The 14,019-nt window shown below is 26.6% G+C and overlaps 1 protein-coding gene across 1 annotated transcript; it reads left to right on the top strand.

Annotated features, from left to right (window-relative positions):
• Positions 1–10,854: 10,854 nt before the first annotated feature.
• Positions 10,855–13,811, top strand: LOC113560660. The gene is made up of 5 exons (XM_026966671.1): positions 10,855–11,069; positions 11,491–11,572; positions 12,218–12,354; positions 13,119–13,257; positions 13,416–13,811. The coding sequence occupies exons 1-5, from the start codon at positions 10,998–11,000 to the stop codon at positions 13,667–13,669; spliced, it is 684 nt and encodes a 227-aa protein (XP_026822472.1). The 5' UTR covers positions 10,855–10,997; the 3' UTR covers positions 13,670–13,811.
• Positions 13,812–14,019: the final 208 nt, after the last annotated feature.

Genomic DNA, 14,019 nt, shown 5'->3' with positions numbered 1-14,019 from the left:
AAAACGAACAAAAAAATTATTGTGTTTTTATATCATCGCCGCCTTATAAATGTACGAATAACAAATTTTACATTCACAATAATCTATTATATTTTATTTCTTAGTTTTAAAATTATAGAAAAAAAAATATTATAAAATTTAAAGATAAGAATATCCTTAGCATATATGATGCTTTTTATTGATATTTTCTATTTATTTTAAAGCAAGTTAAGTACCTATGATCATTTTAAAATATTCATAAAAATTTAAAAAGTTTTAAATACTCATAATTTACTTAGTAACTAAAATATCAATAAAAACCTCCGATATATTCTAGTTAATAATATTATATCTACCTTAAAATTTTATAATTAGTCAATTCATTCTAATTTTAAAAACTAAAGCTACAGAGTAATATGGATTATTATAATAATATATTGTGAATGTAAAACTTCCTGTTTTATGTTTGTAAAACAGAAATACCAAACACATACGATTTAAGAAAAAGTACGTAGAGCATGATGTTTTAACATAGAACCATAAATCTTATAAGGTACCTATTATATCTCAATAGTACTTAAAAGTTGGATAACGCATCGTGAAGTATCGTATTTTTCTAATTACGTCAACAACTGATGTGTCAATCAGTGGCATAATTATTGTGGCCGGCGGGAGGGGGGTAAGAATTCATGGATATTATCATAGTTGAGATTTTTTTTTTTTACTTATATAAAACTACGATAGCTCAACAATTACAATATATGACAAGAAAAACGTATAGCTCATAATTAAAAGATAACAATGAAAAAATCTACAACTTACAACTCTTATCATTTTTAACTAAGTACAACATTTTAGAAAAATAAATAATACGAGCGTAGTTTAGACTGGTAATGAATGAAAACATATATATTACATATATATTACATACATATATACACTAGAAATATATTTAAATTTAAAATAACCTTTTTGATTTGGTTTTAGAATTTTGATCTTACCCCGGGTGGGATTTTATCCTGCGTGCGCGCTTGCCACCAGAACGATAGTAATAATAGTATAAACTTATATCCCAATCCCACCCCAGAACCAATTCCAAATTACGCCACTGGTGTCAATACTGATTACTGAATAGTATGTACGTACTACATATACATTATAACTAATATAACTTCTTAGTTTAGTGAGTATACTATTTAATAAATAATAATTAGTTACGAGTAACATACTTTTACATTATTTTACTTGACATAAATCAAATTTCTATAAAAACGAACGTTTACTTAATAGTAAATAGTGTATGTGTACGATGTAGGTGCCTATATTTATACAATAATACAATATAAATTAAATAAAAACAATATAGTAGATACAAACTTTGAGCGATGTAAACTCCGTCAAAATACCGGTTAGTTAATGAAAAGGTCTAATTCAAACTCCGCCAGTTTTATTTTCTTACCTGTACTAGGTAAATGGTAATTCGGTCATTAAAATAATTTTATCTTCATAAGTATCTGAAAATAGTATTCAGCTAATTTCCTAATGATGATGGTATCGTCAGTAGCCTGTAGGCACCTAAACTTTGACCATAGACCTTTAGTGTTTGTGTTTTTTTTTTCGCCAATCACTTGCATTGTTACTTATCGGTATACCGCAAGCGTGATTCATAGAAAATAAATTGGAAAAGAAAAATAATAATAAGCAATTTATAATTTTAACAATTTCGCAAATATTATCTAGAAAAAAGATTTTATTCGACACTACGATTTTTATTTTATTTTACGCATAATAGCATATTATTTAGTAAGGCATAAATGAATATTTTTAAGTTTTTTTGGACATTAAGTTCTTACCTATTAATAAGTTTAAAATGTCTGTGTGTATCAAGATATATAATATGTATATTATTTATTTCTTTTTTTAATTTAAATTATGACGGTTCTTATATTATATTATGTTTGTATTCTATAACAAAAATTTTTGTCTATATATAATTACCGAAGTATTGAAAATAAAATGCAAAATTTCATAAGCCTTAATTTTTTCAAAATTTATTTGTATAGAGATCAGTCATTTTTAAGATAGTTGAATTTTCAAGTATTTACGTAATTTTTTTTTTTGAGTCACAAAAAAAAACAAAATCAATGTTGTCAAAAACCGTAAAGATTCTTGTTTATTTTTTTTGTTTTTCATAATTATTAAGGAAAGTATATAGATATTTAAATTTTGAACTATTTATAGAAAACATTAAATAAGTAAATTTATTAATTTAGACTAAAATTAAAACATTTTAGCACAAATTTGCGAAAAAACGTGGTGGCTTGAGAAATGCTTGTAATAAATTATCCAAAAACTTTTCTTTTTTTTTTTAATTCAAGAATACTGTAAACTTGAAAATTTTCGTTTTTAAATAAAATTATATAAATTAGAATATTTTTTACAGGTGTTTGCCGGTTTTTGTGTTCACACTGCACTGACACTAAAAACGTAACACGAATCAGACCTTCTAAACATTCTTTAGAATGAATTATCTCACATAAACTAATAATATAATATTTTGTCGTGCCGTGCCATGTCAGACTAGTGTGAATCAGGTTTCCTTATAAGAAACCACTAACGAATAAAAAATATGTAAACATTCTAACTAGTACACTTCCACCCTCTTACCTCTTAATAAAGTCATAAGCGTGAGCTTGTCGTATGTGCTCTACTAGATACTATCCAATGTATATCTTTATTATCGTGACTTAAGAGGACGACATACCCGCATGTGTTGTCTCTGCCTTACGAACGTAACCTGAATAGAGGGGGAAGTTGAATTCATCGGTCTGGACATGTGTGCCTAATATATCGTTACCAAATTTTACAAATATTAGTATTACAATTTGTAGGTATACCTCGCTGTCGCATAAGCCCAGCTCACGGTAAGGGATATTTTATGTACAACCATATTATAAGAGCAGAATCTTTCTCTCAATCGATCTCTCCCTATCTAAGTAATTGTATTCAAGAGGAATTATCGTCTTTGTTATTTTTGGTCGAGCAGGTGGTTTGTCGTCGATGAAAATATATACGAGTATATAAAAATAAAACACTATTATAATATATGTACGAGAAAAAAGTACATACAAAGTAAACACTATTATTAAAAATTGTACATTGTAAATTTAAAGAGTGAATATTTACACAGTAAGTATGTAACAATAAAAGGTTTCATTACAGGTAAACCGTCGGTATTTGTGTTTCGTAACGATCGAAACTATTGACTTGTATTATTATTCTCTACTATGGTAGGAGGAGGTGAATTAAAATTATTAAAACTCTTGATACGAATGACTGAAACTGACATTAATTAAATTATTGAATTTTTTTTTTAACTGAAATATTTATTTTTTACCTTAATATATACAATTATAAATACCTTCATAAAAAAAACCCATGATTAACTCCGTGGTAGTCAGCCATCAAAAGTACGCCGCCAATGGCGATGACAAAAAGAATATTATTATTATATAAATACATATATTTATTCGACAATGTACTATAATTTATTTTTAGTGTTTCAGTATAACGAACTTAATATTATTTAAAAAGTATTTAATTATTAAGTTATTACACAACAATTTAATATATTATTAAATTAAATAATTAACGAGTTCAGCAAAACCAATTTTTTGTAGTTAGTATTAATATTCATAATATTATAGAATACATTCATTGTATTTTAGTTGCGTTATTATAATATTATAGTTATACATGTAAACAGAATAGATAATGTCATTAACTTTAATATGTACAATAATTTAATTCACTATAATCATATTGAATCTAACAAGGAACAAAGTACAAGATTGATAGCTCTATTGAACGCAAATTGTATGGGTACTTAAATATTACGCACTGGTAAAAGAGAAAAAAATAAGTTTGATGACATTGTCTTGAGCAAACCAGGGCCAATTAAACTTGTTATGAGTTAATAAATTCAAATATGTTTTAGTTTTTAATTTTGTACTACTTGAATTATACCCGGATGGCTAGAATTTATTATATACATATAATAATTATATATATATATATATATATATAAACATATTAGTAGGTCTCGGGACTTCTTGGAGTTCGCATGTTTTTAAATAATCATTAAAAACATAGCTAAGTAATATAGAAATTTTTTTCATATTAATACGAGTTTATATTTAAAATTTATAGTTGCATTTGCATATATTGCATATTTGACCATTTTTCATTTTAAAAGTGCATACCTATTTGACAATTATTTATATTAATGAGTAAGTTTTTAATTCCTAACTTAAGAAAATATCTAATAGATCAATCTACAATTTAATTCTCAAGGTAATTAGTACTATATTAAAAATATACAAATGTATTCATTTTAAATTAAATAAAAATTTTTATGTTAGACTAAAACTCGATGTAAAATGAAAAAAAATCTGAAAAAAGGAAAATAATTATCTCAGAATCTGATAATATATCAAATTTATCTATTTATGGTTCATAATGTTCATATCTATAAATATTGTATATTATTATAATTTATTACAAATATACTTTTCTTAAATGCATAATAGCATATTTAAAGATTCTTTAGGGCATGAAATCCCTAGCCCTACACATTGGCGTAGCCAAGATTTCTAAAAGGAGGGGGCAACAAAAAAATATTATATAAAATTCATTGCTGATCGCCTAGATAAAATAACTGGTAACGTTTGTAATCACAGGTACCACAGCTATAGATAATAAATAACATTTCTACTTTTTTATACCCTATGGACGTACTGATATAAAAGCAATAATAAAAACACGGCCGATGGGGGGGGGGCATGGTCCCTCTGCTTCCCTGGCTACGCCACTGGCCCTATATATTAGGTATATAATATACTTTTGTGGTTTTATATGATGCTTATAAAAAATATTTATACATTTTTATTATACATTTCAAAACAGGTTTTATTATTTAGTGGATATTACCTAGTGGCCGTCCAATTTATTAAGAATTCCGAGAAAAATTATAAGCAATAATTTAAAAACAAATTTTTGAAATAAAGTATATAATTTAGTAGCGTCCAGATACACGCTCGGTGTATAAAAAGTAAATTATTATTATTATTTTTATATGTGACAGAAACTCGTTTAGCCATACAATCCATGGTAATAAGTATCTATAATAGTTACTACTTTACTAGTATATGGCTTTGTTTCATTGATTAGTATAATATATATAATATATAGTTAGTATATCAATAAATAACAACCTATTATCATTATACCTACTATTATAAATTTATTATATTTCATATATCATACATAGATACATCGAACCCGCAGATATTGAGATATGTATAATCTATAACTTAACTTTGAGATTCAATAGACTTCTGACACCCTCAATTATTCAGTATGAAATAAATCTGGATTGTTGTTCGTACACAGTATTTACGTGATACAACAACAAAACAAATCATTAAAAATGAATGTATATTTTTTAGAGTGCGTGTCGATGTATTTCCGACCGCCCAACCAGTGTATGTAATTTTTATATACAGCATGTTACACCCAAATACCACTTTCCACTTTCCACTACCACTACACACTTATAATTTCGACTCCAAGACGCAGTCAATATAGACAAGACACACGCTTTATCTTTAATTTATTTTATTATAGTAAATCCCACACATTTAAAATTTTTAATTAACAGTTCAGTGTCAGTTGGCAGATACCATAGTACAATAATTATACTTTATACATATAGGTACAATCAAAATTGAGGAAAGCGCAATTTTAATTCCAATTTTTAGTACATTAGGTATTAAATAATATGTAAGTTACCAATTTAAAATATAAATGTGCGCTAGCGGAAGTTTTTATCACGATTTTTTTTTAATTCACTAGCCACTAAGTTATAATTTATCTTTTAATTTTATGTAATTTATATAATTCGTTAATATCAGAGTCAGTATGTTACAAAAAGTATGGAGTTGTGTGATCATTGCAACTTGTATTGTACTATATAGTGAATGGCATTTTAAAGTCTTGAGTATATATTTTTAATAAATAAAAACTATAGATACAACTAGAGAATCCAACACTTAAAAACAGATTCGTAGTTAAAAAATTTAAAGTCACCAACATGAAAATTACTAATTTACCAAATGATCTACATGGCTTATCTGGAAGTTCTAAAATCAATAGTAAATGACAATAGAAAATAATATTATGCACATAATATATTAATGTATTATATTTTTAGGAATCTTTCGGTGCACTCGGTGCAGTTGCATCACAACAATGCATTACATATTTACATCAGATTATCCACCGGCGCAATTAATGTATACCATTTTTCTATCCCATAAATTTTTGTTTTTTTACCTGTCATGTTTGGCGCAATAACTGATGTATGACCAACAATAATGCGGCCTCTTCCGTAATTACGCCGCGATAATTTCGTTTCAGGGATAGGTAATAGGCGTATTACTGAATTCGGTCTGCCGCAACTGGCACAGCGGCAGTGATGTGGACGCACAAAGCCATCTCTGAAGCGTTGTTTAAGTTTTAACCTTCTTTACGTACTACATAGCACAAGCCTATCGCCTTCAGGAGAAATATGACAAAATGTTTATAATATATTTCAAAATAGGAGCTTAAGCAAAGTTCTAATTTCATTAATTTCGCCCACATGGTAAGTTTTGTTGCGTGTAAATTGATTTTTACCATTGATTACCGATAATATAACGCGATTTGACTTTAAATATTTTACGAACAAAACAGCGATCGCCTAACGACGTCAGGAAGTATAGGACAATCCCCCGTAGGCAGATTGCATTGTCAGGTATCGATTTACACCGGTTGATGACCAACGGCTAAACTCTCAAATTCAACTTTTACGCATTTAAAATAAGACCACCAAAATATAGACTATAGAGCTATAAAATCAGTGGTGCAAACATCGTTATTAGGGAGCGGATGTTTATGCTTAAAAAAATTTAAAAATATGCATGCAATTATGCACTGTAAAGTATAAAAATATGCTAATAATTTATTAAAAATTAAAAATAATAAATTATTAATAATTTAAAAAATAAAATAAATTGTATTATTATTAAAAATTTAAATTAAAAAAGATATTTTTTGCAAACTGCTGTTGAATTTTTTGTTAATCTGAAAATAATATACATGGGTATATATTAGAAATCAAGTATCGATACGAGCGAAAACCGGCTTTCCCGGTTGGCGCAAATATTACATAGGCCTACAGTCACGGGACATTTTGATCTATTAATTTTAGTCGTGCCAAATCCGTTTTTATAAAAATATAATACGAAAAACCTCAAATATGCACTAAAAGCATGATGAATATAGAATTATAATCAAACAAGTAAAAATCGAACAAATATGCAAAAATATGCAAAATTAAATTGATAAATTTGAATTCCTTGAGTGATGAAACAAATTTCTATCTTACTCCGCATTAATTTAGTTGTTATTAAATAATATGATAAATGCATAAACATCCACTCCTTAATCGTTATAATCCATCTAATCACAAAATTACATTTGCGATTACCTTCTATAGAATTTATCCCAAGTCGTGTCTCCGACCTAGGGTATTCACTTACACCGATTTACATTGGCAGCTAGTTGTACTAATAAAATATACTTGGATAGACCTATACATATATACACTACAAACCAATTATTTGTTAAAAGACGTATCCAAACCAGGTTCAAGTAGGTGACTTATTCTATTTTCTACACCTATAGTTTGTGTATATAACTAGTTGATTGTAACTTTATAGCTATTTCTCCTATATTTTTCCTTGAATAAACTCCATTTGAGTTAGTCTATAGTTGTATACGTATTTCCATTTGTATAAATTCGCTAGCTGTTTTATTGTCCAAAATATTTATAGAAATATTGGTTTAAGCTCATGATTTATATACAGTATGATCACGATTTAAAGTACCACTAAATATCTCAGCTGGATGACCTTGTATTGAATTAAATATTTCGGAGGGCCTAGTGGGTACTTAAATACACATTTATTTATGATTATTTATGAAATTTATAATATATACATTTTAATGTAATATACAATCAATCGAGGTGACTTGAAATGATTTTGACATACTTCTTGGATTCTAAGTTTAAATAAATCGCACTGGGCTACAAAAAATACATATATTATCGCATACGTCTCCTGAATGGGATAAGATCTATTCCAATTAGTATTTTTGGCAAAAATTGGCTTTTAAAAAATACGTGTTCCAGTTGGAACAGTTGTTCCAAGTAAACTCAACTTTTGGGTTGTAACAACTATGAAAATTCAATGTACAATTAAATTCAAGTACGTTAGAATCAACTTGTTACATAATATTTATTTTAATAATAAACCTAAACATTTAAAAAAAATAAAAAGGTTAACTTAATTTTTTTTAACAGAATACTTAATTTTAAAATAATAAAATATTTATAACATGATCAAAATAATTATCTATATAACTTGTTAAATAAAAAAACATAATTTAATAAGTACTTAATAACAATAATAACAATACTGTCAATACTTAATATCTGATAGGTAGGTAGGTAATACTAAAGTGGTAGTACTAAAAATATAAAAAGTAGAATATAACGTTTAATATTTGGTAGAATTTAATTTAATTCAATGAAAAAAATTAAAAACTATCAAGTTTTGGATGAGAAATTGAGAAATGTAACAAAAATTTTTTCGAAAAATATACATAGATATTTAATTAATTTAACCTTGTGTTCAATTGTGCATTTCAAGTTACTTTTTCCTTTTATTGTTGTGTCTCTTCCAATTTTCTTTTTATTATACGCCCTGTCCCATTTCATAACATGTTTCTGAAGTCACCATTAATCATGACCTCAAGTGAAAAAATTGCCGACTGGCCTCATACATATCCAGTCTGCCCCTGTCACTATGGAGTACGGGCAAATCAATATCGTCGAAACTAATCTTGGTCGTTGTGACCAGTAGGCACAATAGATCTATACAAAAATAGTAAAATGATTTTAACGTACCAACGTGTAAGGAACATATTTTGTTATACTCTATTTGTTATATTTTAGCCCACCGTACGGCTGGTAGACGTCGATTATCACGAACTTCCTCACTGCCACAACATATTATATAAATTAATACACACTAGTTCGGTAACTGGCCTGCACATCGCGCTCTGGCGGTGGCATAAGATTGTCTCGCTGCCAACCACAATTTCAGATAGAGCGCAATGCTCTTACCACCTTATCCCGAAATGCCCGATTATGTTTTACATACATATCGGTGACAGACGAATTATATTATAATGATTATTTTGTTAGTATAGCTACAAACAAATGAACAAGATCTACGATTTTTATTCTCGTACTCAGATTTTTCCTAAGTTTTTCCCTATAGCAATCGACAAATAATATAACTACGTTATCATACAGCAACCTTATTGACACAACATTTTAAACATACCTACATATTATAATATCTGTATTAACCAACTTCATGCGAACTAAAATTAGTCTATTTCTCCACGACTTCTGTTTATTCTGTTGAAGTAGGTTAGGTTAAGTATTTAATACAAAATACAAACACGGCAATTATTACAATGAATAATTTTATGATTACACACATAAAAAGTATGTCCAGAATTAAGGAAGTAATTTATAATTGAAAGCTGTACTTAAAGGTAATTATTGTAATTATGTTCATTAGTATTTTATTTTAAAATTTGTTTATTAAATACACTTATTTTTTATATAATATCATATTTTTTGTGCTAATAATTATAATAATAATATAAATGTATATAATATATAATTTGTTACCAATGGGCAATGACAATCATTTAAATTTTAAATAAACAAAAAAATATTAGATTTTTGTGAGGCACCCTACAGCAACCTATAAGAGTTTAAATAATAAACTATAATACTATACGAGTCTCAATGAATCTATTGATATAACTTTTATTGAAAACGGTCAATTGTTCAAAAGTTACACGACCACAGTAGACGCATAAAATCGTTATAGTTCTATCTATAGGTGTATAAAGATATTATGATTCAATGTTTTTCCGTGTAGTAGAGAAAATATTAAGTAACAGTTAGTTGTTAACTTATACTCCCGATTATTTTGTAAAGTATAGGTATCTACTTTGAGTTGTTAACTTAAAATAATTTTGACTCTACAAAAAATCAATAAAAGATATAATTTTCTACTAAAGATCTCCTAGTTGAAAATCGAAGCATTTTTACTGATTCAAAAGGAAATAATTGATACATAAAAAACACATACATTTTATTGTGTTAAACCAATATATATATATATATTATATACCTATTTAATAAATAAAATCAAAATCAATTGAAATGTATATTTATTTATTTGATTTGTGATTTTTTTTAACAAATTTAAAAAAATACAAATTTTAAAAACCTTGTAGATTATTCTACAGCCTGATGCTTTAAGTCTCCGTTATTTTCTTAAACTCAGTCTTCGGATGAGGATTACTGCGGACAAATATCAAGTTAAATTATACTAATTATAGTGTTATACTTAATACGTCTCAGTGTGGAAAACCGATTTGATTTAACGCGTGCCCGTCTCTAAAAGACTATAATATAATATATCAATCACATATTATCATAATCATAATTGTATTTATTATCGTAATTATAACTATAATAATTATTATAATATTTAGGTTTTCATTCACCGAACGCTGCAGTCGCAGTGTCATGCGATAAGCATCCGTACTGCAAGGCATCATTCAAACTGCAGCTCGCCGTAATAGATTGATTAATAGTTAATACTCCGCAAGTGTTGTCGCAGAATGTAATCGTCGACTAGTCGATTTTTAAGGCAAAAAAAACCACTATATTTTTGACGATGTTTTATTGTATAAATACATGAACTTTCATGTATATCGCAATAATAATAAATAATATACTTAGAAAATCGAAATAAATTATTGTTATGGACTTGATGGAGGATGATTCGCTAACATATCTGTGCGATGCATCCAGAAGCTTCGCTCTTTTAAACAACGTAAGTTATACACAGTATATGAACAAGTATAGCCGATCTCTATTATATATAATTCATTTAAAAAATACGTTAATCATAATAGTGTATGCTTTTATATTATATTTGATTATAAGATTGTATACATATTACATACTACATAGTGTATACTACACTGTTATTACGAAATTAATAGTATTTTTATACTCGCAAAGTCACAACATACTCTCAACATTTATATAATGATTAAATAATATGATACACTGTCGCAAAAACAATTACAAAAAAAATATTTAGCAAAAAATCCAAAAGAACATTTAAGTATTTAACACATCTAAACTAACACTATACAACTATTAAAATACACTAATACTCGTATTTTATTGATATAATAATGGGTAACTAATGTATAGTTACTGTTAATATTTGACTTATTTATTTCCAGTGTGTGTGTTACAGTATCTGTTACATCTATGCATATTATGGCAGACAATATTTTCAGAACTACAACATACAATGGAGCACAGGTTAGTATATATTATTAAGTACAAACATGAAAATATAATTTAATTTATATTATATTATTATTATTAATATATTATAATTATTATATATTATACGTATTGTGTACTTGTGTACGAATTTAATAATAATCTTTGACGCCGACCACACTATAAAACCTATATTTTATAATATGGAAATGTAATTATGTAATTTAATATTATCAAACAATTATAAAGCATCATAATAAAATAATGATTACGTATCGTTTCATTATTATAAACAGTCACAAACGCTTAAAATGATCGTCGATTGTTTTAAATATTTTATTCATGTTTTCGTGTTGATGGAAGTTTCACAAATATTGTTTTTCTATCGATTGTTTTTGTATTCTAAGGTCCTATGGGTGCAGTTAATTTATAACATATGCTCTATAAGCACCTAAGCCTAACTATGAGTATTAATTATATAATTAAATATTTTTAAATTTCGAAGATTTCATAAATGCAACAAAATTAAAACTCTTATGCACTCATACGTATTAGTACTAATTTATGAGAACGCAGTAATTATAAAAAAAGGACACTTCAGAGCATAATGATAATATAGATATTATAATATTAAAGCAACCATAATAGGTATTATTAATGGTCAATATTTATTTTGTTTAGATTTCAAGAACCATTTGATACTATTCTTCGAAAACGTGAATACAACAGAAAAAATGTACTTATTGCTTTCTGCGTGTTTATTGGTGTTGATGATATCAATGATTTTTGTTAATCATAAATTCAGATTCAAATCTAAAGTAAATCAAATGATTTTTTTTTCACAAATTTTTAATGACTGATTTTATGTGTTATATAATCTGAACCAGAATAATAATTGTGTTAGTCTGTATACCTAATAGATATTTAAGTATTTTTAATTTTTTAGAAAATAAGATTTAATTTTGTTTTTGATTATAAAATCAAAAAATGTAGGCTGTTGTTAAAAAAAACTAGGTTTGCTCTGCTATATAGTATAAATGTCAAGTATACCTCGTCATTAAATAATCAAAATGTTACATTTATATTCGATAATAAATCATAATTGTCTACGATGAATTCCAAACGATCCATTTAAATATTTTGAAAATTTCATTGTGTATAGACAACTATAATTTATGTAATAGAGGAATGTTTCAAGTCCTACAATTCATATTTTTTGAATAATAATAATATAACAATAGTTGTTTAAAAATAAAATATAATAATACAAATTTTATAGTTTAAGTTTCAAGAAAAAAGTCTCATGAAAAATCGTACTTAATTAATTTTTAAGCTGATATGTTAAAATAAAAAAACTAATTAATTTGAATGAATCATTAATTAGATAAATAAGATAAATGGTGACTATTAAAACAAATTTAAAAGAATTAAATATTGAAAGATTTAATGTAGTGATTTTCCAACAGATTAACTATATTGCCCAGTGGTATTAATGGTCATATTTTATAATTTTATTCATTATGATAATGATTTATCATTTAAATTTTAAAACAAAGAAAAATAACATATGAATAATTTTCAGCCCAGCGTCTTTACGATCAAGCTATGGTTAAAAGTACACGTAGTGATTTTTTATTTCGTTCTGGTTTCCTTCACCATACCGTCATTAATTACGATAACGAAGAAGTACGATGTGTTGCTGGTTGGAATTATAGTCGGCGGTACGTACTTTTATAATATTATATATTTCTCTTACAACATTATAAATATTAAATATCAAGTTTTTCAATTTATTCCGTGGTCCGGTGAATTGCAATTTAAATCACTTTAATATAATTCGTTTGTATTTATTATTTTTTTTTTTATCATAATAATATAGCGATTTTAGCTTATGAAATATACGTTGTCAAATGTCTGTACGGCGAGGTACGTCTTCAGAACACGACGGTTCTTAATTTAATCAACCTCAGTTCTATGCGACACTCAGCCCAGTTTACGAGTCAAGATTTGCATCTAGTAGTGATTCATTCGACCATGGCGCTCATGCCGTACTTTCTGTGGATACTTTTTATACTCGGAAAACGGACGAATAGAAGGCCCACGCCACCCAATTATATGCCCATCCAGGTATAGAACATCGAATAAGGATTATACGAGTATATATTTAATTATATTATAGGAAAGTATTAACCATTTTATGATGTTGTGCAGTTAAAGAATCAAACTTGTCGATTTATTGTTGCCTATATTATATTAGGTACAGTGACTGTGTGACGTTAAGTAACACGACCTAGGATATATTACATCTAAATTATAACTTATCACTAATTTATGACTTTTAATTAGTAGGTAATCTATATAATAATATCATGTAATATGCTGAAACATTTTAATTTTAATAAAAAAAAAAAATATATTTATATATTATAACATATAGTAATTTTAGTAACTTCTATTTATACTTTTTTAACTGTAATAACTGA

Source organism: Rhopalosiphum maidis, chromosome 1 (genome assembly GCF_003676215.2).
Source record: "Rhopalosiphum maidis isolate BTI-1 chromosome 1, ASM367621v3, whole genome shotgun sequence".
NCBI lineage: Eukaryota > Metazoa > Arthropoda > Insecta > Hemiptera > Aphididae > Rhopalosiphum > Rhopalosiphum maidis.
The sequence above is the reverse complement of the archived record's forward strand: the minus strand, read 5'-3'. Positions and strand labels throughout refer to the sequence as shown.

Bases quoted from the DNA above. Each gene is read 5' to 3' on its own strand.
- LOC113560660 (XM_026966671.1), top strand. From the start codon at position 10,998: ATGGACTTGATGGAGGATGATTCGCTAACATATCTGTGCGATGCATCC. The intron at 11,070-11,490 runs GTAAGTTATACA...ATTTATTTCCAG, and splicing joins GCTTCGCTCTTTTAAACAAC to TGTGTGTGTTACAGTATCTG. The intron at 11,573-12,217 runs GTTAGTATATAT...TATTTTGTTTAG, and splicing joins CAACATACAATGGAGCACAG to ATTTCAAGAACCATTTGATA.